The 27,484-nt window shown below is 51.0% G+C and overlaps 1 protein-coding gene and 2 long non-coding RNA genes across 7 annotated transcripts; 2 read left to right on the top strand and 1 right to left on the bottom strand.

Annotated features, from left to right (window-relative positions):
- Nucleotides 1-1,944: 1,944 nt before the first annotated feature.
- On the top strand, nt 1,945-26,956 carry actn1 (actinin, alpha 1). 5 transcript variants are annotated; one of them, XM_057058569.1, is made up of 22 exons: nt 1,945-2,343; nt 13,323-13,437; nt 13,571-13,690; nt 15,616-15,702; nt 15,906-15,993; nt 16,862-16,940; nt 17,387-17,468; nt 18,981-19,066; nt 20,725-20,817; nt 21,317-21,547; nt 21,625-21,772; nt 21,864-22,014; nt 22,325-22,433; nt 22,519-22,659; nt 22,792-22,974; nt 23,159-23,293; nt 23,394-23,573; nt 23,836-23,982; nt 25,502-25,582; nt 25,854-25,919; nt 26,133-26,291; nt 26,390-26,956. In XM_057058569.1, exons 1-22 carry the CDS (start codon nt 2,245-2,247, stop codon nt 26,546-26,548), a joined length of 2,739 nt encoding a protein of 912 aa, XP_056914549.1. In that variant the 5' UTR covers nt 1,945-2,244; the 3' UTR covers nt 26,549-26,956. The 5 variants fall into 5 exon arrangements, with proteins under 5 accessions (XP_056914549.1, XP_056914547.1, XP_056914552.1 ...); XM_057058567.1 differs by lacking the exon at nt 18,981-19,066 and adding an exon at nt 17,693-17,778 and having other exon boundaries at nt 1,946-2,343; XM_057058572.1 differs by lacking the exon at nt 25,502-25,582 and having other exon boundaries at nt 1,946-2,343.
- On the top strand, nt 2,393-5,274 carry LOC130539949 (uncharacterized). The gene is made up of 2 exons (XR_008954259.1): nt 2,393-3,873; nt 4,047-5,274. It is a non-coding gene; the product is annotated as an uncharacterized LOC130539949 (long non-coding RNA).
- LOC130539944 (uncharacterized) lies at nt 26,814-27,484 on the bottom strand. Its single transcript, XR_008954254.1, has 2 exons — nt 27,211-27,484; nt 26,814-27,018 (listed from the first exon to the last, which is right to left on the bottom strand). It is a non-coding gene; the product is annotated as an uncharacterized LOC130539944 (long non-coding RNA).

Genomic DNA, 27,484 nt, shown 5'->3' with positions numbered 1-27,484 from the left:
CGATGATGTTTTTGGCTCGAGCGTCTTGATCCACGAACCCAAACACGTGTAAAATTCAGTCCGATTTTCATGGCTGCTGCGAGTGCCGTACACGGCGCAGCTGCTCGGGAATTCTCCTCCCAACGCGACCGGAATTATTTGGGAACGTGCCAGAAAATAGACGGCGCCAAACGCGAAATGACCCGCGGGCCTGGTGCTGCTGGACATGCTGAGATTCTGCTGAGCAGCGACAGTGCTGACGTCGGTCTCGGGGTCGGGTGTGGAGCGTGCCATGGCGGTCGTTAGACACGTCCCAGTGAGCCGTCATAAAGAGTTAGCTGATGCGTTTAATAACTGTGGTGCAGCGTGGACAGGAGGCTTCTGCTGCACCCCAGGACACAACCAATTATTATTATTGGTGTTATCAGGTCCTTTGAGTTTTCTCTCAATTGGTGTGAATGTCGATTGGCTGAAGGACAAAGTGAAGGTGGCGTTCGGTCGATTGACTTCAGTTTTCACGATCTGAAATTCTCTTTTAAAAAAAATCAAGAATCTTTTATTTGGAAATCCTCTCTAGCCCTGAACTCTTTTACTCAGAAACCTCATTCGTTGGTCTGATTTGAGGTCACAGATATCTTATTGTTTTCTCAATTTTGGAATACTTGAATGAGTGTTTATTCAAATTTGGAACGTGGGGGTCAAAGATCAACAGTTTCGGAGGTCAAAAGGCCAAAGTCCGAGTTCTCTTACATTCCTTCAGCACAATATGCTGCAATAAACAACCACTTTAAAAAAAAAAAAAATCAACTGTAGGTCTAAATGATCCTAAGGTCAGAGGTCAAACCAGATCATGTGCACTTAGGATGATAAAATTCCGACAGCACGTCCTGCACAGGAGCTGCGTCCTCTGATCGGGGACCAGGCAGACAGTTGGCAGCCTGGTCCCACTGTGTGACATCAGATTCCCAAACATTTCCCCTTGGAAGTTTGTCCTTATATGGAAGTGTGTTCTACTTTCTTCTGACTGACGGGGCTATCCCATGTCAGCATCTGTACTGCTCTGATATCTGTGTGTGTGTGTGTGTGTGTGTGTGTGTGTGTGAGAGAGAGAGAGAGAGAGACGGGGAGAAGAAGTATGGGAGTCCGTTTACCTTACAAGGCTGACAGATCTGACCTTTTGCCTCACTCGTTTAAAGTGGCTGCGCTTGACTCACCTTTCTTTGCTGAATAACTTAAGTTTGTTTGTTTACAGCCACCAGCACGCAGTAGAGGACAAAATATATGAAAGAAAATACTACTACAACACTGAAAATACTCTGATCCCAATAAAACATGTCTTACTATACTAATAACAGCATGACATTTTAAGATTCTGCAATCAATGCTGACCTTTAAGTGAGGCTGTTGCAGTTAGTGCCTATACATACATAGATACACACACACACACACAGATATATACATACATATACACACTCATATATATATATACATACACATACACGTATATATGAATGCTAATTGATGATGCAATATACATGTGTGATGTCTATGGAAGAGTTCAGGAATAGAACCAAAAAAAAAAGAAAAGTGTGAAACATATTAAAAGTGCAATATTTACGTTAAAAAGGTAGCAAAAATAGAAAAGGTCCATGAGGTACCTCAAAATTGTCCTTGAGTAAAACCTTTCAAATCTCAGCCGTTTTCCAACGAAACCTCGAAATTCTTAGAGTTCTTAAAATTCTAAAAGAGAAGTAACGCGTTACACGTGTTTTACTAGAGTACATCCTCAAGGATCCTCACAGTCAAGCTGTCGTTGATTTGGATCAACCTAGTCGCAGTCAAAGCTAGACGGACAGCGGAACCAGCCAATCAGCGTCGAGAAGGCGGGTCATGTGTGCCCGACCACGTCCAATCAGAGCCTAGTGTGGGTCATCGATTTTAATTTGTCTGAAGCAAAGTTTTATCGCGTTGTTCCTCGGCCGTTGTACCTGTCTGCTGCTGTGTCCTCCCGCCGAGTGGAAAAAAGTAGAGCAGCCAGAGAGAGAGAGAGAAAGATAGAGAAAGATAGAGGGGGAAAGAGGAAGAGAGAAAGCGGGAGAGAGAGAGCGAGAGAGAGGGGAGGAGGAAGCCGGGGGTGGACCGTTAATTTCATCCACACACCGTCTTGAATGCGTGGCGGAGAGTAGACGCAGCCTGCCGATAACCATCACCGAGGACCGGGGGAGCGTCTGGACCCACCAACCTTCACAGATAAACGCCTCTAATATGGAACAATATGACGGAGAAGAGTGTTACATGCAGCAGCAGGACGACTGGGACCGGGATCTGCTGCTGGACCCCGCCTGGGAGAAGCAGCAGCGAAAGGTGAGTCCGACTTCCTTCTACCTCCGGAGCGAAGGTGCGGAAGTGGCGCTGCGCTGCGTGATGGCTCCGGGTCCATCGCCCATCGCCCGGGGGGGCCGTTTGTCCGGCCGCCCGCTGCCCTCCGTCTACTTTAATTACCCCCACTTTGCCAAACACCTGCGCTCCTCCGCCTCGGCCGACAAACTTTTCTCCCCATCGTCCCGTGTGGCGTTCACGGACCAATACGAGCGCCTCTGACCCACCCTGCATCTCTGCAGCACGATTCGGAAAGTAGAAATAACGCCGAGTCCGTGCGTGCGGGCGGGCGTGCGAGTGCGCGCGCGCGCGCGTTGTTCGGGAAGACGGTTAAGAAGTGGAGCACCTTTGCAGCGCAACAGATGTCAGCCATGCGCTTGGGTGCGTATTGTGTGAGGGACCCTCCTGTCATCTGCTGCGGGAGGAGACATGGATTAGTTCACGCTTAATTACCGGCAAGGAAGTGTGTGTGTGTGTGTGTGTGGTGTGTGTGTGTGTGTGTTTGGGGAGATGGGGAGCGCGGTTAAATCCGTCCTAACTGAGGCTGACGCGCAGGTTTTCAGCATTCGCCGTAGTTTGGAGGCGCTGCTCCTCCTCCATCCCGCACGCAGAGCCGCGCCACCGCCGCCCGGACCTCGGGCCGCCCCCCCCCCCGGCGGCTCCTCCGCTCTCTGCCCCGCTTTGAAAAACGGGGAAGAAAAGTCAGTGTGGAATCTGAGTCGCTGCGGTTTGGGCTGGGCCTGCATGGGAGCGAGCGTGCCCAAAAATGGTAATAATCGGCCCCTCTCGCTGCCTGTCGGAAAACTTTCCCCCCCAAGTTTCTCTGCTGCTCCTAGTTTCCTGGATTATGTCATCGGCGGAGCTGCTACCGAAGCGGAGGCGGTCAAAGGAGGGGTGGTGTCAGGTGAAGCCCCTCCGGAAGTTCACACCTGGCTGGCTCCTGACCTGAGGTCCAGCATGAGGACCCGAGTTCCTGTGAATGACCTGCGCATTTCTGCCGGGTCTGCAGAGCAGCTGGGATGATTTATTCCTCATTTCCTCCTCCAGCAGAGATAAGTGGTCACGCCTTGGCGTGGCGGCGGCGGTGGTGGCGGCGCGGCTGATGGCTTCCCTGCTGGAGAACTGGTCCTGAAAAGTTCCCTAAACCTAGACTTTAAAGATCGTTAGCAAGCCGCTAATGCTACCTGAATGCTCCTACAGGCTCCTTCTTCTCCTACACAGCCTGCATCGGGTCTGGAGATCACTGCTTCAATTAAAATGTCCTTCCTGGGCTACCGTAGAAACAGGAAGCATGAACGTTCCAGCCCATGGAGGGGGACCCGCATCGATGTTTGCGTGAATCTGCCATCTCGCGCTCTAAACCTGGCTTGTGCCACATCTGCCATTCCAAAAATTCCCGACTAGATCTCCGATGTGGAGAAGAAACGTACAGTATTGACCGGCCGCAGTTTAAAGCAGCAGCTTTTGGGGTTCCACAGGGGAGAAAACGTCTCCAGAGACGTGGATGTTCCACAGGTGAGGATTTTTGTCCTGTGGCTCTCGTTAGCAGTTGAACCCCCCCCCTCCCCCCCCACACACACACATTACAGAATGCCTGAAATATTTACAGTCAAGTCTCAACCTGACCCTGACAGCGGTCCTGGAATCTTCAATCTTCTTATCTGCCTGGAATCTTAATGTCTTTCCAGGTGTGTCGGGAACGTCGCTGCCAGAGCCGATTAAAAGCTGCCGCTCCAGAAGTTGTCTTCATCTTCCCCAACTTTGCATATAAAATCTGGTTTTAAACACACGCAGCTCATTTTCTGCGGAGTTTTGATGGCCCGCCTGTGACGCTCAGGTGCAGGATGATGTCACAAACGCGTCCAGGTTTGTCCTTATATGGACAGGAGCCGCAGCACCTTGGAGCCCCCCCTCCCCGATCCTCCGCTCACACCCACATTCCCCTGCTCAGACTCTGCAAGTCAGGTCAGAGATAACATCTGTGTGTCAGCCGCCGCCGCTGATGCGCCTTTTTCTGCCCCAAACCAACCTTCCAGCAGTCAGGAATCACACACACACACACACACACACACACACTCTGCTCTGCCGGAACTTGTTTCAGGGTCACCGTCCCAGAACTTCCCCCCGACCCTGCCAGCGTGGGGCTGATCAGTGGGCGTGGCCAGCGCTCCGAGCATCCTGACCTGTTAATCTCCCGAGGAGGAGACGCGCTTGATCCTCGGGACCGGACAGGAAGCTGACTCAGGCCGCCGAGCTGCGTACGGGGCCGCTGTTGGCGAGGTTACCGACCAGCGAAAGGCTTCCTGTCATCGGATTCCTGCGCTGGCGCGATGCGACTCCCAACAAAGGCCGAGCGTCAGAAGTGGGTGACAAAGCGCTGGAATGTGGACGGAGGCTCTTTCTGCTGAAGTGTCATTTCTTTTCAGGCCGCGCCGGCGTGCTCGGCGCCTGTTTTCCTGTCGTTTCATTCGTGATGAGCGGCCCGGAGATCACGTGATCCCTCCCAGCCAGATCAGACAGCCGGCCTCTGATTAAACTCGCACGCGGCGGCGGCGGCGGCGGCGGCGGCGGTTGCGCTTCCAAAGGCCGCGTTATCGATATCTGCAGGTCGTCGGGTCACATCTGACACTTCCTGCCTCGAATTCCCGAAAATCCCTTTAAGAACCAGATCCGTGTAACTCCTGGATCAACACTGTGTTCAGTTTTCTCTTCTCTTGTATTTTAGGCTAAGCTAAGCTAACGACGCCTCTGTGTTGGCGTGTTCTCAAGGTCGTGGGGACGTTTCTTGACATGGATATTAGCAACAGTTAGCTGCTAACTGGAATGTTTCAGTGCTCCAATGTGAAGGAAAGAGCTGTTTGGGTTTTCTGTGGAATAAATAGTGGAAGTTATGTCTGCAGAGGCGCGCTGCCAAAACAGCTGGGATGTTAATCCCAACGGGAGTCTGGATCCACCCTGGGATCTCATCCGGGCCGCGCTTTCACGGTCCCGTTTCATTTGTTGTGACGGATGAGGGGACCCCGGAGCGTCGGTCCATCCACTCCCTCCAGGTTCTCCGTGCGTCCTCCCAGCTAACGGCTGCTGATAATGGAGCATTAGCGTTATTAGGATGTTTTCATAACCACAATCTCAGCCAGGAATCAAACACCCGTGAGCCAAAAACAGGCTCCCATTTTCTCCTCCTTCCTGAGGTCTGCTGTTGTGTAATCTCCAGTAACTCCACACCATCCATGGGTGCTTCTCCTGTTCCTGTCGGAGGTCTGACGCCAGTGTTTGCCCAGGAAATGGGTGCAGATCGTCTGTGGTTTAGCTCAATGCTAATGCTGTATTAACTTCAAGTGTTTAGTGACACTCATCGGGCATTAGCATGCTAATTATCAAGGCTAATTATGAAGGTTGGCCTCCATTCCACCCAGTGTTAGACTGGAGTCATTTTTGGAGCGACTGTAGAATAAACGGGGATGTTTGGAAGCACGACGGAGGCACAGGTGATGGCATAATTTATGTGCCAAGTTGTAAAATTTGCATCCATAAAAGTGTCCTATGTTGGTTTATCAGTAATTCAGGAACTGAGCGAGCTGAAGCGGCGTCCCAGATCATTTGTGAATCGGAGCGGCGGTTTATCTGGGAACATTTTCATGCTTAAGTAGCAGCTCGGCATCGCCGGACGTTCTCTCTGTGTTTGGGTTCTGGAGGGTTCTAAATCTCCCATCCAGCTGGATGTTACCTGTAATTTTCCGCTGAAACGCATGCGAGCGATTGCCCGTTCCTTATCTGAGCACTTTGCAGGCGCTGGGCCCCGATTCACATTCTTTATTGCAGTTTTTCTCAGACCGTCGCCCTAAATTTAGAATGGAGGAATTGGCTGCTGGTTACAGGCCGTTAAAACTGCGCCGGTGTTATTAACGTGAAGGATTTACAGGGGTTCACAGCTGCGCTGAATTTTCCCAGCGTCAGCGGGATCAGGCTGGATTTGACCGAGGTAGCCTGCACGGACAGGAGGAATTTTCTCATTTTCTCCTTTCTAATGCTCGTGGTCGCCCCGGTCCTCCTCTCTGAAGCCGCTGGGGGCGTGGCCTCGGGGGTGTGACGTCATCAGGTGAAGGCAGCAGCTGCGATGTGTCTCATGCAAGTGAAAAGGGCTTTGAGTCAACAGATACCGCAGTAAAAGCAGGCGCACCTTTCTGCCCAATAGCTGGAGGCTGTGGGAGGAGGAGCAGAAGGGTGGAGGCTCCTTTGTCAGCTCAGCATTGATAATTTATCAGTGTTAAAGGTTCTATCACATGACCCCCGCAGCGCTCTGCTCATCAAAGCTGGGAAAAGTTTATTGTTTTTGCTACTGTTGTCTGTTAAAGGGCGGGAGCCCCACGGTTTAGCTTAGCATAAAGACTGGCTTCAGGGGATCTTGTTGCTAGGGAACCTGTGTAGATTCTAGAAGTAGCCCTGCTGGAAACAGGATCGCTGTTACCGCTTCTGCTTTTACGGGTCTGCGTTAAACGATTCATCCAGTTGCTGCTAGCGGCCGGTTTTGACTGCTAGCCTGGCTGGCAGTTGTTAAGCTAAGCTAACTGACGTGTTAAGATGACGAGAACGCCCAGAACAAGATAACAACAAATAGCTGCAAACATTTCAACTGAAGACAAACATAGTCTCTTTTATACAAATTCCTCCTGGAAATGACCATGAACAATTACCGCAACCCACCACCAGGGGCAGAATAATCTTGTGCTATGCTGAATACGTATATATCTCGATACTTGTCGTGTTTCAGCCTTAAACGAGCGCTTCATATGGTTCCCAAACCGTCATGTTTTCCTGGCAGCCGCCATGTTTGTCTGAACAGGATGTGACACGTCACGACTCCATCAGTAGGCCTGGACGGACGCAACGCGAATGACACGGCCCCGGTGGTTGAACCCGCTGCCTCTGAGCCCAGACGTGACGGCTGCTGGAGGCCCCCCCCCCCCCCCCCGCCATGACCCCCTTTCTGCTGTTCCTCTGGACAGTCTGTCCTCTCAGGCTTTGAGGTCGACTCCCCGGCTACGGTTTATTGGCCACCGCCGCTAGAAAACTCCCCCGCGTCACTTCCTGCGTGGCCCCCTGCTCGAGTGCCAGAGAATTAACCCGCAGTTAAACTTTCTCAAGTGTGAAAAACAAAGCTGCACAACAGCAAAGAGACGGGAGAACTAAACCCCTCAGCCTGTCTGACAGTCCTGGGGTCTGTGTGTTGGGGTGGGGGTGGGGGTGGGGGTGGGGGGGGGGGGGGGGGGGGGGGGGGGATCATTCCAGCGAAGGCCAGAGGCCGTTTGTCCACCTAAATCGGGACAAGTATCGAACGTTTCAGTTTCAATCAGAGGCTGCTATCGACCTCTCGGTTCTGCTCCTGCTCGGTTAAAGACCGCGGCCTGTGGGCCGGCTGCAGGGCGGCGCCGCCCCCCACTGACCCGCCGCCACTTCTGCCCGGCGGCGGCGGCGAGCGCTGGCCGGCATCTGTGCTGCTGCGCGCTGCTTCCCTGCTGCAGGATTAGCCTGCGCGATGGCACCTCATTTGTGCTGGTAAACAACAGCAGCTCCTGCGGAGCCTCAGGACGGATCTCATTACCAGTTGTAATGGACACCCCCCCCCCCCCCCCTGCAGTCCCACCCTCGGTGACCCACAGCACTCAAGTGCTGTGGAGAGCACTTAGCAGTGCGGCGGGACAGCGGTGATTGGGCGAAGCGTGGCGGCAGGTGGTGGATGGAAGATGGAGGAGGGAAGTGTCCAAAACCACCACGTACAGGCAGAAAAGCACCAATGAGCTTCAGGAATTAGTCTTAATTCCAGCCTCCTTTGATCTTCCGCCACAGAAACACGGACATCATCGCCTCTTCACATCCTTCCTTCCTTTAAAGCACGCTCACGTGGCCGAGTTTTACTGGAACCTTGATCAAAACCAGCCAATCAGAGACTGCGTGACGGTTGATGACGTCATAGAGCGAGCGGTTATTTTAGGATGGAAAGCAGCTAATGTGGCAGGAACAGCAGCATGAGTCTGCAGTAGGGAGTTTCCTGGAGGATGTAATGACCAAAGATAAACCCCCCCAACCTCCTTCACTGTCCTGGTCGGTGTTAAATTCAAATATCCTGGGAGGCACCGCTGGTTTTTGCCGTCCACACACGTCCCACAGCCAGTTGTTAGCGTTTAACAGGTCCAGGTCCAGCTGCCCTTTGGTTTGCTGAAGTGAGAATGGTGCCACTTCCCCATTTCAGTGTTATGTGGAAGGGACTGGTCGGCAAGCTCTTGGTGCGGTTTTTGTCGTTAGCGTTAACTGACTAACGGGGCGGGAAAAAGGAACAAATGTGGACAATTTCTGCTTCTGTTACTTTTGTGTCGCATCACAGTTCTGGTGAACACTTTCAAAAGTGTCATCGAAGGTTTAACTGATGTCAGGTCTCCCAATGAGCTCACCTAGCCTAGCCTAGCCTAGCCTAGCCTAGCCTAGCCTCTGACTGTAAGTGTGTTCTGACCAGTTTATTCTGACCGCTTATGGACATCGTTCTGCCTCCGTTCTGCAGATTACATCTGGTCGCGCACGGGCACGGCGTGCACAACCGGGACGCGTCCAGCACAGTGGACGTCCAAATGTTTTGAAAGCGCTCTTTGTTCGAGAGCAGCGCGGCTCCTCCCAGCTCAGCATTTCTCTGAGTCAGGTGACGGTCAGCAGAGCAAAAGCGCTGCTCCGGCACAAAGCAGCGCCAGGGTCCAAGCGGGCACGCCTCTGAGCACTCAGCTGACGCGTGACTGCTGCGTCCTGACCCGTGTGAAGGCCACTTCCTGTCAGTCTGGAAGGGGGTCACAATCCCCCCGAGTCACTTCTGAGGAATGAAGCAAAGCTCCGCCGAGCTGGTTCTGACAGCCGCGGAGCCTCCAAACATGCTAACTCTGCTCTTCTGTCCCGCCTGGACGCTCTGACGGAGCCATTTGAATAATACAGCGGATTTGCGTTGTCATTTGCAGCCTGTGACATCATCAGAAATGCTGCGAGGTCCAGTCAGAGGACCGGCAGGACTTATTTGGTCGTCCTGAAACCCGCTGCTGACCACTTCTGCTTTGCCTCTGAGCTCATCACTGACACCAGAGCTCGAGGTCCCTTTGTGAAACTCGACCGTTGCCATGACGCTAATACATTTACACGCATTAATTCACGCACTAAAGTGGGCCTATAGTCACTACACAGTTGTCTTAAAGAACCAGTTTTACTTAGTGGAGACTTGTCTTATTTTCTAATATAAATGGTTCAAAAGGGGTCAGATTAGCGAAGCAGGTAAGCTCCAGCTGCACATGGGGGGCAGAGCTCTGAGCAGGGGAAGTGGACTTATTTTATTAGCCTAGGGTTCATATTTTAGGTTTAATTCCTCTTTGAAGCTGGATTTTACCATTTATTTGGTTGTGTTTGCTCCTCCAGCTTTGACATGACGTGATTGACTCGTTATTACTGGGTCGTTATTAATGTTTTCCAAGGAGTCGCTCCAGGTGACTCCATGGCGATCCGCGGTCACGCGCGTCCGCGCTCGTAAACTTGTGTTGCGTGGGCGCCAGTGAGTAAACGTGCGCGCTGACATGACGACGAGCGGCGCACGCGGGCTTCTGGGAGCAGCCGGGCTGTTTGTGGTTCCGCCAGCCCTGAGCGGTCGCCATAGCAACCGGTCAGTGTTGGGCGCTCTGCGGCATTTTCACGGGCGAGACTCTTTGTTCAATGAAGTCCATCGAGGAGAGAGCCCCCCTCCACACACACACACACACACACACACACACACACACACACACACACACACAGATAAACATGCATCAGTGCAGCTTTGGGCTTAAACGTCCGAATTATTTCCCTCCTTTTGGTCCTGCGCGTGTGCACGCAGAGAGCACACGCGCGCGTGTGATGACAGGCTGCGTGTTAGCATATTTTAGCACGTTGGCGCTGCAGGAAGCGCTAGCTCGCAGTCTCGGGCTGGTTGGTTGGATGATGCTACTCCATCAGCACTACAAGCCAGTGTGTGTGTGTGTGTGTGTGTGTGTGTGTGTGTGTGTGTGTGTGTGTGTGTGTGTGTGCGCTCCCTCCACCATGTCCTGCAGCTCTCTGGGTTCAGATATTCCCAGGTCATCATAAATCAGGCAGCAGAGAGGCGGTATGGCCGTCAACACCATTAGCCTCAACATCCTTTTTTCCAGATGTTTCTGAGACTGTTGTACATGTTTCTGACTTGTTTACATTCGTCCTTGTCTCCTAAATAGGAAACCAGAGGTTTTTCCTCCACACAGCTGTTGGATCATGAAAAAAACCCTCCTAATTTGCTCTGTAAGGGCAGCAGCAGCGGCTCTGTGTGGAAACAGAACCCAGATTTGTGTTGAAGCTGAACAGAAACGTGTAGGAAGTGAGGAAAAACAAAAGCTGGCGGCCCAGCTGTGCATGTGTGATGATGTGGAGAGACAGTGCTGGGATTATACTGGTGTCGCACCACTTCATATGGCCCGCTCTCTCTCACACACACGCTGTTGTTCCGTCGCTGGGGCCAGAGTGTGTGTGTGTGTGTGTGTGTGTGTGTGTGTGTGTGTGGTGGTCCGGCCGTATCCTCCAGTGAGCTTTACAGGAAGCAGAGGGAAGGTTGAACGCTGACCTTTGACCCTTTAAGTGCTTGTTATTTGGCACGTCTCCAGCCAGAAACTCCGTCTCCGTCCCTCCAGCAGGCCGAGCGAAGGCCGTACTGTTCCGCCCACGTGGGGACGGAGCTGCGGCTCTCTGGAGGAGCGGGTGTCTGGTTCTGCCGTGGTCGGGTGACGTCGGAACACGACCCTGGACGCAGGAAGTCATTCCTTCACTGGGAATGATCTGTTTGAACCCAAATTTTGTCTGCAAAGATCACAAATGTTACTTTAAGACATTGATGGAAACCAGTTTCTGCCTGTTCTTCACCCGCCGTCCACTCAGGAGCGTTCACGTCTTCGTCTTGCTGGTTTTGGATCTAGTCGAGTGAGTCGAACTACAAGTTTCCCTTTTGTGTTTAGCCGAGCGGCCCCTCCCCAGGGCCCCTGTAAATCTGCCCGCAGTAAAAGCTGCCAGGCCGATGCTGCATTCGTCAGGAAGTCCTCTGGGAGTCTGAAGCGGAGGAAGGTGCCGCGGCTGTTAGCAGCTCTGTGTTTCTGGCACCACACACTCTTTCCAGAAGCACATTCAGGGCCCCCAGGAGCCTCGGTGAGACAGAGGCAGCGTAGCAACGGCTTCACCGAGGCCCCCTTTCCCCAAACATGCGGATTTCTCATCTGATTCCAGGCCGAGTTGTTGAGTAAACAAGCTGAAATGAACCAAAAATTAGCCTCGACCTTTAGCGCGAGGTCTCGCATACGAGCGGCGCTGCTACCCTGAGAGGCCCGAGAAACTGCCGGCGGCGTCGCACCCCCGCCTTCCTGTGTCCCGAGTCCCTGCCAGCGATATCTGACTTTCCTCCCTCGCCCAGACTTGTCTGGCTGCCTGCGTGCTGGGATGTGGCAGCGGCTCGCTCTCATGAGCCGGCTTGTTTCACTGAAAGGATTGTACTAATATGGAACTGGCAGAGAGGCAGGAAATATTTTCCTAACAGAGGTTGATTAGCGGGCTGGGAGGGAGGGGGCTGAGGTGGGGGGGGGCAGGAGTCAGAATACTCTCGGTGATGTGTTTAAGTCTCCGGGAGCAGAGGAAAAACAGACGGTCGTTGTATTGCCAGGTGATCAAAGCACTCTGATTTAATGCCGTTAGCATCTGTTAGCAACTGTTAGCCACAGTTAGCTGCTAACTCCCAGTGCCCTGACTCGTCACTTGTCACTCCTCATAGCAGCAGAAGACGGGTTTTCCCGCCCAGCAGGGACAGTAAAAGTCACTTTAGTCTATTGTTGCATGCTTGTGGAACATCCTAAAACATCCCAGCATGCTTTGCTGCTGTCACACCTCTTTAATAACGGGATTCCACATGGCTGTCTGACATCATTAATGTCTTGGCGTCGCTGTCAAAGGAGGCTTTAATTACGGCTATAAATAACTGATAAAGCGTGTGTGAGCTCTTCTCTAAGTAATCACTGGGCCGAGTGGACCGATGCGGCGCCCTGTCCCCCGGAACACCCGAGGGGCCCGCGAGCGTCGGCCACAACACGGGCGGCAGGTCATGTGACGCCGCAGGTGTCCGCCGGCTTGGATGGCGCACTGCTGCCAAAACTCCACGGTTTAGAGAGCGCTAGAGAAGCTGCGGGGGGGCTAATTCTGTCCAGGAGGAGCCTTATCACCCCCGCCCCCCCCCGCGTTTAACAAGCTAACATTCCTCTGCTGAACTCACGGCCAAATTCACCGTTCTCTGTGGTCGACACACACTCGTTCTGTCCTTCCTGAGTGCTGTGTCTCTAGTCCGGTTGTTCTGAGGTGTTTCTGGATCGCTCTCTGTTCAGGCTAAGCCCCGCCCCCTCTCCCGCGTCCTGCCGTGGCGACGACGGGATCCAAACTGCGATGCTGATCCTTTGGATCCTCTACTCTCAGCCACTCTGAGCCCTGATCTCAGCTGTGATGCGGTGCTTCACTTTTAAGTGGTTTCTGCTCAGCCGGGCCAGAATCAGACAGTGTGGGCTTTCATTGGGGCTGGCTCTGCTCCTGTGGGTCCTCCTCCAGCTCTGTGGTGAAAACGGGGTTCCTGGTGCCGTTGCACAGGGCTGCACTGAACCCTCGGCCGCCGCGCCGCTCCAGATGTTTTCCGTTAGCGATGCCAGAGAAGCTGCGAACGCTGCGACTACTGGACGACTGCTGTGGAGAGAGCGGCTCTCGGAGGAAGCTCGCTAATGAAGTTCTGCCGAGGAGCAGCGTCAGGAACCCATAAACGCGGCCTCCCAGCAGAACGGCCCCAGAACACCTGAGCAGCAGGAAGTTCATTAGCGGTTTATGTGACCCGTGACTGCTTCCCTCTCCTGCAGACGTTTACAGCTTGGTGCAACTCCCACCTGAGGAAAGCGGGCACACAGATCGAGAACATCGAGGAGGATTTCCGGGATGGCCTCAAACTCATGCTGCTGCTGGAGGTCATCTCAGGTAACCGCGTTATCCTCTATCAGCACATGATATTCTACTGGTGTGGCTGCGTTCGCTGGGATGTGACGTCTTCTCTTGTTTATGCTAAGCTAATCGGCCTCTGGTGTCTTTACCTTTGTGCTTCTGTGTCCAGGTGAACGTTTAGCCAAACCAGAGAGAGGCAAGATGAGAGTCCACAAGATCTCCAACGTCAACAAAGCTCTGGACTTCATTGCGAGCAAAGGAGTCAAACTGGTTTCCATCGGAGCAGAGGGTGAGCGACGTCACGTCTCCCAGTCCTCACTCCTTCTGCCCGACGGGGATTCGCCCCGTTTGTTTACACCTCCAAGTGTGCGATGTTGGTGCCGTTCTGCCTCCTGTTACCGTGGCGATACAGCCAACTACTGTGCAGTTTAATGAGACGGCTGTTCCAGAGTGTTGCAGTGCTATAGGACATACACACACACTCTTGTACTTCTATATTTGTGAGGACATTCATAGGCATAATCCATGAGCTCCCAACTAACCATCCCAACTAACCATCCCAACTAACCATCCCAACTAACCATCCCAACTAACCCTGACCTAAACCCAATTCTAAAACCATGTCTCGTTGAAGTTGTGAGAACCAACCAAAATGTCCTCACTTTGCTAATAGAAGGTGGATTTTGGTGCTCAGTATGTAGCAAGTACAAGAGAACACACACACACACACACACACACACAGACACACACACACACAGACACACACACACACACACAGTGCTGAGCGCAAATAACTTTGTCCATCATCTCTGCAGTTGAACAAACACTCCTCTCTTTTTCATTCTCACCTTTTATCTTCTTTACCTTTTCCACACACACACATTTGTCCTTCTATCTCTGTGAGAGCCCTCTTTGACCTGAGCCCAATGCCGACACATGGCACTAAAACCAAACCGGCATCAAATGGGCGACTTGTGGTGGTGAGGACCAGCCCTGATGTCCTCACTTTGTAACATAGACAAGAACACACACACACGCTGGCATTTTCTGGTCTGAACACAAACCCCGTGTGTTTGTAGCAAACAGAAATGGATCTTGGAGTGTTTGAACAGTCTCTGAGGGTCCTTTAGAACGATGTTGCTCTTCCCCGCTGGGTAAATTTGTGCAGAGCAGCAAGAACAAACATTTGAGTTTTGTCTTAAGCGATGACAGATTGTAAAAATTGAACAGGAACTTCCAGAAACGGCGTCCTGGATTATCCTGGAGCCTAAATGTCAACAGTTCCTGCTGCTGACAGATGTTTGCACTCATCCCTGCCGAAGCCGGTCCAGTTGGTGGGAGGTTTCAGAGGCAGAAATCCCCAAACCGGACCCGTAAGCGTGTCAGAACAGCGTTAAAGTGACCTTCCGTATAGCAGGAATCCCTGTAAATGAGCGTGATCCATGTTTACCTCCCTGGGTTAACCTTTGACCCCTCGGCAGAGCTTGTTTCTGTTTTCAGTATCAGATTTCAAATTGGATGTTGGGTACAAACACGTGTCAGATGCTCCGATTACAGGAACTACCGGCCATTGAAGAGAAGGAGCCTAATCCTAAAATCATTCCCAGCGTAACATATGTGAGGTTAAAAATGAGATCATAAAAATGGGGATTATTGTTACAGTGCACGCAGGCTGCCGCAGAAGCTCTTAAGCCAAGCAGAATTCCAGACAGATTATCTGCATGGAATCCCCTCCTGGCTCCCGCTGGAGCGGCTCTGCGCCGCTCCGTCAGCCGCCAAGACGAAGGGAGGTCCCCCACCCTCGTCGGGAGCGTGGGGGGAGGTCTCAAAATGGGCTTAATGGGATTTCCCATCAGCCATGTTCATCAGGGCTAATCTCAACATGTATCCGCGCATGCTGCAGCCTCCTGACGGACGTCTCTCGCAGCGTCTGAGGGACGGCGCCGCAGCTCGCCGTGGTTGGATGGTGACCTGCGAACACTTGACTCACGCCGATGCTCGACGGGCTCCATCCTCCCTAAAAGCGCTGAGTCACAGATGAAGCCGTGTTAATTGGCGCGGGATCCAGGAGGTGTCTGATAGAAACACGACAGGAGCCCCGATCACCTGACACTGGTCAAAGATCATGTGATGTTTCGGGGCTCCTGTAATCTTTTCCGGGTGGACCCTGGTTGTCTCGGCAACAGTCGCGCTGTAAGTCTTCTGTCCTTTCAGAGATCGTGGACGGCAACGCCAAGATGACCCTGGGAATGATCTGGACCATCATCCTCCGCTTCGCCATCCAAGACATTTCCGTGGAAGGTAGCGTGCACGTGTGTTTGCTCCCGTCCTGAGCGGTAGCTTCGCTCTCCTCCCTATAAAGTGCTTACGGTGTAATCCGATTTAAATGTCGGGAGTCATCAGAATGACGCGGCGAGCTTTGGATTCCAGACGCCCCGCTGGTCGTGCACGTTCCCACTCTCCTCGCTTCCGCCTTCAGCGTCGTCTCCTCTCTCCCACCGCAGAGACGTCTGCCAAAGAGGGCCTCCTGCTGTGGTGCCAGAGGAAGACGGCGCCCTACAAGAACGTCAACATCCAGAACTTCCACATCAGGTGAGGAGGTTGTTCTGGTCACGTGACGTCTGTCCCCCGGACGACACCAAAGACGCTAATCTGATATTTGGGTAAATATCACGTGAACTCGTGTGCTGAATCATTGATGGACACCCGCCGCGGCCGTCGGCTGTGCATGAGAGCCGCGTGGTGAGTGGCCCGGTGGCGGCGGCGGCGCTGGAGAGGGGGCAGGCCTTTGATGTGGTCCCTCTGTGAGAGATGATGGAGGAGATGAAAACGGTCAAAACGATGAGAGCAGCGACGTTATATCATCTGCTGTCGGACGTTGTGATTCAGATTTGACGGCAGCGTCTTGTGTTTAGCGTCATTACCAACAAAACGGTGCAGGAGGAACAGAAATGTGATCGTACGGCAGCAGGTTTTACTCACTGAACACGTTAGCAGCTTGTGGAGCCATAACTAGCCCAAGGTCATGTGCAGCAGCCCAGAGGCTTGTAAAGTTGAAGCACAGCAGAATTGTTGGAGTAACGTGTTAAACATATTATAGTAATAAGTGCATGAGGGTGATCTGGTAAAGTTGGAGTATCTGTTGCAATAACGTTTGTGTTTAGGGGGAAACAGCGCCCCCTGGTGGTGCTGTGTCTTTCCCTTGCCCCCTAAAGATAGAAAAATCAGTTTTAAGCAGGTTCTTTTGGTTTTATTTCTGCTTTCTGTTAATTCGGTCCATATCTGCAAACCAGAGAGGATTAGTTGCATTGTTAGGGTCTTAAACTGTCCAAACAGGTTATTTTTCTTCGATAACCAGATATACGGACTCCGACCTCGGTTCTTCGAAGGAAGAATCGTTTTAAAAGGCATTGTTTCGTCTCCAGCTGCTTCGGTTTCATCACGAGCTTCTCTGTTTCAGCTGGAAAGACGGTTTGGGATTCTGTGCGCTCATCCATCGACACCGTCCGGAGCTCATCGACTATGGAAAACTGCGGAAGGTGAGGGGGCGTGGCCTCGTAGCACAACCGGTCGTCATTGCTTTTAATTAACTGAAGATCATTTTTGGCTGCTGATATGCTCCTTAACACCTGTTTAAAAATAGGTTTTTTTATTATTCAGTGATTATTTCTGATTAGTTGAACTACTCTCTTCAGTTCTGTCTCACTGCTCTTAATTGTTAATATAATCCTCGAAGTTAAATAACTTTTATGATGTTAAATGTTTAGAAATTAAATGTAGAAATGTTTGTCTGAGTATTTCTGGACATGCTTTGTCTTCTGGGCTCAATATTCCCAGATTGATGTGATTATTTTAGCAACGTTATCATTTGTAATCTTGAGTTTCTAATTCGTTGGATACGTTTTATCAGCTTTAACATTCTGAGCAGCAGAAAATCAGTTCAAATGGAGTATTTACAGCTGGAGTTTGTTGTCGTGTTTGTCAGGACGACCCGATGACCAACCTGAACACGGCCTTCGACGTGGCCGAGAAGTACCTGGACATCCCCAAGATGCTGGACGCAGAAGGTGAGCTGAGGTGGAGGAAGAGCGTCGTCTTGGTCCCGGTTTTAATCTGTCAGTCCTCTATTCTGAAACTGAAGCAGCAGCAGAAAGACAGAAGATTCTCCAGCAGCCTAATGTAGACCTGCAGCATAAAGAGAAGCTTTTATCGTATTTCTGTCAGTTGTTGCTTCCTCTCGTCTGCATTAACCTCTTTAACGAACTCCACCCCCCTCCCCCCTCCCTCACAGACATTGTGGGCACTGCCCGTCCGGATGAAAAGGCCATCATGACCTACGTCTCTAGCTTCTACCACGCCTTCTCTGGCGCTCAGAAGGTATCCTGGATACAGCGTCCTCCTCACCCTTCTCCTCTTTTTCCTAACAGTGCCCTTTTTTTCCTGCAGCGCACACGACCCCCCCTTCCTGCAGGGGTCCTTCTTTCACTTTTCGCATGGTTTCACTCCACCAAATGCATGATGGGACAATAAGACACTGCTCCTGCAGTGGCAGAACACAAGTGCATCTCCAGTCTAGCTTGCTGTGGTCCTTTCAGCTCTGATTGGGACTGATTAGCAATGAGCGCGGCGCCCGAGCTTGTCTGATGTTGCTGATGACAGCCGAGAAGAAGCCAATCAGCCACGCTGGGGAGTGGGGGGGTCGTTTAAATTGAGGGTTGTCTTCAGCCGCGGGGGGGGGGTGATGAATAAAATCAGAGCTGTCACTGCAGCAGAGCCGCCGTTTCCATCCCCGATACGCCGTCAAGCTAAAACAAATTAACAAAACAAATTAAGCAAAGCGGAGCTTCTCTGCTGCGGCGTAAACTACAATTGTGTTTGACGGACATGCCACAGCACAACAGGAACGCTCCAGCTGGTTTAGATGGGACCAGGAAAGGGGCGGAGCCTAACTCTTTAGAAGGAATCGTGGCACAGCTCCGTGGGGTGACGCACGTACTTGTCTGTACGTGTGGTCTCGCGGACTTCTGCAACCTCATCAGTCGCCACCCAAGTGTGAATTTGGACAGCTAGGTATCCCACAATGCATTTCACGTCTGCCAGCGACAGCAGCAGCAGCCGCGGCTGTACTGCAGCATGACGGGCACTGCTGTTAGCGTTTTGTAATTCCTATATCCGAGAGGGCCGACGCCTCACCAGGCGGAAGTTACGCAAGAGCAGGTTTTGTGCGAGAGGCCCAGCGGCAGAGAGACACACAGCTGCCTTTAAACAACAGCGTGTGTGTTTAGAACTGGAGCGCAGAGGCTGAGCGAGAGCAGCGACGCTACAGCTGGACGAGGATGACGTTAGAGAGGAAACGCACCTGTGGAAAGTTTAGTCACACCTGCAGCGAAAGAAACAGGGTGGTGGAGTAAAGGATGAGGATTTTAGACAAGATGGTTGGCTCTGAAGGTAGCCTGGAGATGACATGTGTCCCGCCGCCTCCTCCCTGTTATTACGCCCCCTGCTGGCCCTTTTGCCTTTGCACTCTTTTACTCTGCGTTTTTCTCCTTCCTGTCCCCTCTCCTCTCTTCCCTGGGCAGATATCATTAGCACCTTGAGGCCCGATGAGAAGGCCGTCATGACTTATGTGTCGTGTTACTACCACGCGTTCTCAGGCAAGCAGAAGGTGAGAAATGGGGAAAAAAAGAAAAATCTGGAAACAATAATTGAATGCCTGCTAGCAGGAAATGGCAGAAATGTCTTTGATAGCACACATTTATTTGACTTTACGAGCCCTGAATGAAGAAAACTCATTAGTTTTCTGACAGATTTGCCTTTGTGTGGGTTAGATCGTGTCTGTGTGCTATTCTGACCAGGTTTCAATCAGAAAAAGGGCTCTTTGAACCCGGAGGGACTGAGTTTGGCTCATTTGAAACATAATTGAGCTGAGGAAACATGTGTTTTTACATCTGTCATCTCTCTTGGCAGCTGTGGGGAATATTGCGATTGCTCCTCTGAGTGCTGTGACATTTAGTGTGTGGGCGTCCCTGCAGGGAATCCAAACTCAGCTGCGTATTGCTCTTACAACCGTCCTGCTCCATCAGTGAGTTCCTGCCCCCTCGTGCACGGCAGCGTCACAGCAGATCTGAGATCCCTGCAGGGAACCACCAAAAAGAGCCGCGCGCAGGAGAAAACCTGTATTAGCTTTGGCTTCCTGTAAACACACACTCAGGAACGATCAGCGTTTCAGTGTGTGTGACTCAGGGCTGCGTTCAAGCGTCTGTCAGTAACGCAAGCTCCGATTCATAAAACTACTCTCCAAAAAAAAAGCTGAGCAGCAAACATTTGCTCAGACAAGCGCGACTTGCTCGCCTTTTAAGGCAGCCGGCCGGCGCACAGCTCCCGCCGAGCCTGGTCCCCCCACCCTCCCTGTAACCTTTGGCCAGCGGAGGCTGGAGGAGGAGCACTGAAGCCGTCCTCAGGGACTCGGCCTACCTTCACTGAACGGGCTTTTCAGATATTCCAGGATGTGGAATTTTCCCCTCCACGTGTTCAAATATGGCTGCACTCAGCTGCACACCTCCCTCTGCTCTGCACATCTCTCAAATCTCTTTTATTCCTCCTCTTCTGCAGTTTCTGACACTTTCCATTCACACGCCCTCAAAGGGTTAACAGAACACGCGTTGTCATGGAAACTCTGCTCGTTCATGCATTACCAGTCCAGTCAGGGAGTGACACGTCGAAAGTGGGGTGTCGTGTAGTCGAGCCCCTCTTCACCCCTTGTTTAAGCACATGTAAATTAAACATGCTAAAATAGCGCGCAGCAGCTATGATGGATCCCTCTATTATGTTGCCGCACTTTCAGTAGCCAGCAGCTTTTTTATTGCTGATCCATGGCTTCATCTCCCAAAATGACTCATTTGGGAAATCTCAGCGCGCTCCTGAAAGCAGCATGATGGATTCATGTGCTTAAATGTGGGAAAGTGGAGTGAGTGTTTATAATACAGCAGCACAGTGCACGCTGAAAACAGAGTGATAAATCTGATGACGACAGAAGCGCTTTTATGAATCAAAGTGGTAAAAGCTGACTTTAGCTGATGTAGACACAGAATTCCCAAAGGGGGAGACTCAAACATACAATTTTAGTTATGTACCTTGATATTTAAACACTTGGATTTAAAGATAACACTTAAACATTCAAATGCAGAGTGATCAAGCAGAAGCTTCCTTGGAAGCTGAGTAACTTTAGTGCTTGATGATAAACTTCCAGCTGAATCTTTGTCAGCCTGATGGCGTCAGGGTGCGTGTTTGTGGTCTCATGCCCTCTCTCCCCTCACCATCCAGGCCGAGACGGCGGCCAACAGGATCTGCAAAGTGCTGGCGGTCAACCAGGAGAACGAGCAGCTGATGGAGGACTATGAAAGACTTGCCAGTGATGTGAGCACACCCCTCTTCTTCCCTCATTATTACACCGCATCTCCTCTCACCCTCTGTTCTCCTGTTGTCCCATCTAAGCCCCGCCTCCCTTTACCTGGGGTTTGTGCTCCATCAGGTGCAGCAGATGTACATAAAGAGTGTGGCTCCACATGAACAGCTCCTGCACTTTTATAGTTATTTTATTGTAGATCTTCATATAAAATGCTGCGTTTAGGGGTCAGTGGGAAGGTGGGAAATCTGACCACTCCAGCAGATCAATATGATGTTTAAAAAAATGGTTTGGCGCAGGTAACATGTACAAAAAGATCAGCTAATTGATCACTTGCTCTTGTCTTCTGCTGATACACATTCATCAAATCCTCATCTCTTCCTCACATCTGCATGTTTCTCCTTTTTATCCCTGAATGGTTTTTGCTCCATTTTTTTCTCTTATCTGTTCCACCCATCCACACACACACACACACACACACACACACACACACGCACGCACATCTTGCAGCTGCTGGAGTGGATCCGTCGCACCATCCCCTGGCTGGAGAACCGCATGCCAGAGAACACCATGCAGGCCATGCAGCAGAAGCTGGAGGACTTCAGAGATTACCGCCGCCTCCACAAGCCGCCCAAAGTGCAGGAGAAGTGCCAGCTGGAGATCAACTTCAACACCCTGCAGACCAAACTGAGGCTGAGCAACAGGCCCGCCTTCATGCCCTCTGAGGGCAAGATGGTGTCGGTGGGTCGGACTCAGAACCTCACACTTCTGTTGCTAAAGTTTACTGAAGTAATAACACGATTCCGCTATCACTGCAGGACATCATCAACGCCTGGGGAAACCTGGAGGGGGCAGAGAAGGGCTACGAAGAGTGGCTGCTCAACGAGATCCGCCGGCTGGAAAGACTCGACCACCTGGCGGAGAAATTTCGCCAGAAGGCCACCATCCATGAAGCCTGGACCGAAGGTAACTGGCTGTTGTAGATGAATGCGCCACAAGATCCCTGAGACGGAAGGATTAATGAAGAGCCTGGATGGGCTGCGCCCCCCCCCTGCAGGTCAAGAGGAAGTACTGCAGAAGCATGACTACGAGACGGCCTCTCTGTCGGAAATCAAGGCCCTGCTGAAGAAACACGAGGCGTTTGAGAGCGACCTGGCGGCACATCAGGACCGCGTCGAGCAAATCGCCGCCATCGCACAGGAGTTAAAGTAAGACCCTGCACGGCGAAGAGCTTCTCCCGATCAATAACGGAGGGAGTTGAAGGGGAGACTTGTGAGTGCAGTAAGCGTGGCGGCGTAGTGGATAGAGCTGTGCTGTTGAGGACATGAATGACATTGATTATTCTGTCTTCAGTGTCAAGGATCTATCGATTGTGTTTGCGGTGAGTTCGGATGTTGTACAGGAAAAAACGGAAGCCCAGTTTTATCTGAAAGGAGTCGTTTTAGACCGTAAAACTGAGGCCAGAAGAGGGTGAAGGTGCTCTGAGAGGTCAGCTGATTCCCCGTGTTTGTTCTCCAGTGAACTGGACTACTACGACTCCCCCAGTGTGAACGCTCGCTGCCAGCGGATCTGCGACCAGTGGGACACTCTTGGAGCTCTGACCCAGAAACGCGGCGAAGCTCTGCAGGTGAGGACGAACCCCGGCGTTTAAAAAATGAGCCCGCTGGTGCCTCCGCAGAGATCCACCCACACGTGTGTTGTCTGCCCCACAGAGAACAGGAAAACTCCTCGAAACCATCGACCAACTGTACCTCGAGTTTGCCAAAAGAGCGGCGCCGTTCAATAACTGGATGGAGAGCGCGATGGAGGACCTGCAGGACACCTTCATCGTCCACACCATCGAAGAAATTCAGGTGCGCAGAGGACGGCCACCAGTGAAGGAGGCCACCGCGCTAGCTTAGCTTAGCTTAGCACAACCACTGGAAATATGAACTGAGGGTATTTCTGTTCAGTTTACAGTAGATTAAGATGTTGGTGTGTTCCAGGGCTTAAGCACAGCTCACGAGCAGTTCAAAGCAACACTTCCCGAAGCCGACAAGGAACGCCAGGCCATCCTGGGAATCCACAACGAGATAGCCAAGATTGTGCAGACCTATCATGTGAACATGGCCGGTACCAACCCCTACACCACCATCACCCCGCAGGAGGTCAACACCAAATGGGACAAGGTGTGTGAGTTAACCAGTCAAGCAGTAAAAGATTTCATCAGAATAGGATCAGCTGGGAAGGATGCTAATGCTAATTTTCTACTCGATGACGGTCGTGACCAGAGAGGATGAGGAAAGGAGGGTTTCTTGTTTTGTTTTGTCCGGACAAGCGTCTGATAGAGTCGTACCCGATGGTGTCTGACAGGTCAAGCAGCTGGTGCCTCAGCGCGACCAGGCTCTGATCGAGGAACATGCGCGACAGCAGAATAACGAACGTCTTCGCCGACAGTTTGCCAACCAGGCTAACGTCATCGGCCCCTGGATCCAAACCAAGATGGAGGTGCGAGCGAGCCAGAACAGATCAAACCTGGTCTTTAAAGAGCAGGAAGCATTTTTCTGAATCCTACCACACGTATCACAACCTTCTTCTCTCCATGCAGGAAATTGGACGCATCTCTATCGAGATGCACGGCACCCTGGAGGACCAGCTGCAACACCTACGCCAGTACGAGAAGAGCATCGTCAACTACAAGCCAAAGATCGACCAGCTGGAGGGAGACCACCAGCTCATTCAGGAAGCTCTCATCTTTGACAACAAACACACCAAGTACACCATGGAGGTAAATCTGAGCCCATCAACGGCTCTGCATCTCGTCTTGCTGAAGGGGGGGGGGCTATGTGAACAATTTTGATTATAACAGATAAAGGAAACAAATTTGAACTGAGGCTGTTTAACTTTTCTGTAATTTGAAATTGGCCACCAGGGGGCTCTCTTCGGGTTTTTTTTTTTTCTTCTTTTGATTGAAAGTGTGTCGCGACCACGAGCTACACGATAGTCCGCTTAGCCATCAGAACACTAAAGTGTGTGTGTTTCGTCCCCAGCACATCCGTGTGGGCTGGGAGCAGCTCCTCACCACCATCGCTCGCACCATCAACGAAATTGAGAACCAGATCTTAACGCGAGACGCCAAGGGCATCAGCCAGGAGCAGCTCAACGAGTTCCGGGCCTCCTTCAACCACTTCGACAGGGTCAGTACTCCAACGCGGGGACTACGACAGGGTTCCCAGGCTGAACCCAAACCCGTTACCTCGCTTTGAGATTCCGCTCAATGTCCAGAACCCCACTTCATATTAATTATTTAGGCTAGTGTTTGGTGACGTGCACGAGTCGACGTGTTCTTGCTCTGTCTGCACGGGTTTCCTAAGATTCCTCCCCGCTGTCCTCTGCAGAGTAATAGACGGCCGTTATTATTGTAGAACGAAGGTCGTAGTTGCGTCAGCGGATGAATGTCTCACACACGCTGAGCAGTTTGGCTTCAGCCTCAGAGGGAGCTGTGAGCGCTACATGCTAGAGGAGAATCATCTGCAGGCCTTATTTAAGAGGCAGGTGAAAAGGTCGTCACCACTCATCTAAAACAAGGATTATACTAAACTTTTAAGGAGTCTTTGAACAGGCCAGGAGAGATCAGGCGCGACTCGTTTGTCTGACTGACTGAAACGTAGCCAACAAAAATTTCAGCGCTAATATCAACAAAGTTGTTTCTAATGTCAGAGCAAAAGTTGAAGATCTAGTTCATATCACAGGCCTTTCCATTGAAGGCTGTTTCTCCACCCCTCCTCCTTATTGTTTATACTCAGATTCAGCACCAATTATGGACGAGTTTTTATTTAGCCCTGGCTCCTCCCCCTCGCCACTCCGTTAGTTGGTACTGATGTCCGCGAGTGAGAAAGAAGAAATCACCCATTTGTTTTTCCTTTAGGAATATAACGCTGTTTCTTTTTACAGTTTAATGAGGTATTTAGTTGTTTTGAAAGAGATATACAAGCTAACAGATAATACAATATAATGACTCCCTCATAGCAAAACTGTTTTCAACTTTATTTTGTTGAGTTTTGGTCTAAAATGATCCATTAAAAATGGATTTTGATTCTCCGTCTAGTGGCTAATAGAGGCACTGCATATATTTACTAAAAGTTCACAAGATCATCATAAAACACAGTTAAAGATTATACAAATGCAGTATTAAGTAGAAATGAAACAGGGAGAAAAGTCTAATGAAGTTGGAGCTTTAATGGTTAAACGCATTTCCCAGTGGGCTGTGATGCTGTAAGTTGAAGAGAGGCGTTTTCCTTGCAGAGCAACTGTGTGATGTTGATGTAAATAACCCACCACAGGGCTCCAGGGCCCGTAGTCTGCCTGCATACCGCACATTAACGCCTCTGAATGCCCCACGCCCAGCATGGCAGCTCTGCTGCCACCGTGTGGTCACCTGCCAGATCCTAATGAATATGCAATGTGTTCTGTTTTTCTGTCTCATGCATGACACCCCCCCCCCCCCCCACCACCACCACCACCACCTCCCCCCGTGCATGATGCACTCCCGGCCTCACCCCTGTTTCCTCCCGTCCCCTCCCACACCACCTCACCCACCTCCCTGGTCTCACCCCTGTCACCCCTTCACTGACACCGCTGTATGTGTTGCTGCATGGCCTGTGGCGCCGCTCCCCTTCCCGGCGCCTCGCCTGGCACTGGCCTCCCACACCCCAGGACCACTCGGGCACTCTGGGCGCAGAGGAGTTCAAGGCCTGCCTGATCAGCCTGGGCTTCGATATCGCCAACGATGCACAGGTACTTAGGCGCAGCCTCGCCCTGCTGCCAGGAGTTTAACTGGTTTCTCTTTTTGTTCTTCTTCTATTCTCTCTCTCTTCCTACCTTCACCGCTGACCCCTCCTCTCCAAATTTGTGGGTTTTTTCCACCCCTTGCAACGTCCTCCTCCATGGACTGTTGTGGAGTTTCCTCCTTAACTCCTCCCTTTGACTCATCCTTCTCTCCTTCCACCCTTTTCCTCCACTGTCCCTGTTATTCTCCGTCTCCCTGGTCTCATGGCTGACCTTGTAGAAGAGATCAGGAATCATGGATGCGGAAGACTTCAAAACCTGCCTTATCTCCATGGGTTACAACCTGGTAAAGCCTATTACAAGTATGAACATTTGTTTGTGTGATTAAAGAGACCAACTGGAAATGGTAACTTGATTACATTATTCTTTTATTTTACAGTTAGACATTTTACTTCATAAATAGCTTTATTCAAAGGGCATGTTAATCTGGTGTGCACTTCTGTTGCGTTGACTGTCGCCACGACTCCTGAGCGTCACAGTTGCTGTTTTCCACCACCAGGGGGAGAGTGAGTTCTCCCGCATCATGAGTGTAGTGGATCCCAACAGGATGGGCATCGTCACCTTCCAGGCCTTCATCGACTTCATGTCCCGCGAGACCGCCGACACGGACACGGCTGACCAAGTGATAGCCTCTTTCAAAGTTCTGGCCGGGGATAAGGTAGGACTCCATATTGTCGAGCTTGTGATGCTAGCGTCCTGAGATCTGACTCCAATGAGCTGATTTTTTACATCGGGTGTTTTTATTTTTTTTGACAGAACTACATTTTGGCAGACGAGCTGCGTCGGGAGCTTCCTCCAGATCAGGCGGAGTACTGCATAGCCCGCATGGCCCCCTACACTGGCCCCGACGGCGTTCCCGGAGCCCTGGACTACATGTCTTTCTCGACGGCTCTGTACGGAGAGAGCGACCTCTGAACACTCGTCAGGAGTCCTGACTCGGGACCACCAGCCTACCTGCTCCGATCACCGCCACGCCCTCCAACGGCCCTCACTCCTGTCCTACTGTGCTCATTTTTTTGTACGTCTCTGGCCTTATCTTTTATTTTGCCTCCTGCCTACGTCTCCCCCTCCTCTTCCTCCTCTTCCTCCTGCCTCCCTCACTCACTGTCTTTATTGTATTTGCTTTACACGCAATGCAGCTGCTCTCCAGGTTTACAAAGAGGGAGAGAGAAAAAAAAGATTTTTGTTTTTATTTTCTTGTCATTGTTTTTCTTCATAAAATGAATAAAGTTAACATATTTTATTATACTGAACAATAAAGGTATTTTTCTTCATCTGATTGAAAATAAGAGACAAAAATTGTAATAAAGACAAATTGCTGTACGTTCTTCTCTTCTTTTTACTACTGGGATTGTGTTCAGCCGACTGACTAGCTTGTGACAGTTCTATAAAGAGAAAAATAAATGTGGGTTAAATAAAATCTGCTTTTATTTACAAGAGAATTATTGTTTGACATTGCTTCCAACTCTACTTAAAATTGAAGGTAAAGCTTAAAACTGTTCATCCACACAAAGGCAGACTGGCAAAAATCCATAACTGAGATAATGAATAATTATAGTCGGTGAAAGAGCTCAAACCTGTTTATGATGGTGCGTTTGGGTCTTCAACCTCAACAAGTAGAAACACCTGTCGGTGCCACCGGTGTAAGAAGAGTGTACCAAAGTTTGAAGAGACGGTAGGATTGTTGTGTTAAATATTAAATACTCAGCTCTATGTAAATTTGTGAAAAAGTGCCAGATTGAGTTTGTAGGAATTAGTAATGTCCGGCGGCGCGCAATTGCGCAGCGGCCCCTCTATTTGTGAGACTGATATTTGAAATCAAAGGAATTAAATTTTTGAATGATTTCCGTT

The sequence above is a fragment of the Takifugu flavidus genome, chromosome 16 (genome assembly GCF_003711565.1).
Source record: "Takifugu flavidus isolate HTHZ2018 chromosome 16, ASM371156v2, whole genome shotgun sequence".
Taxonomy (NCBI): domain Eukaryota; kingdom Metazoa; phylum Chordata; class Actinopteri; order Tetraodontiformes; family Tetraodontidae; genus Takifugu; species Takifugu flavidus.
The sequence above is the reverse complement of the archived record's forward strand: the minus strand, read 5'-3'. Positions and strand labels throughout refer to the sequence as shown.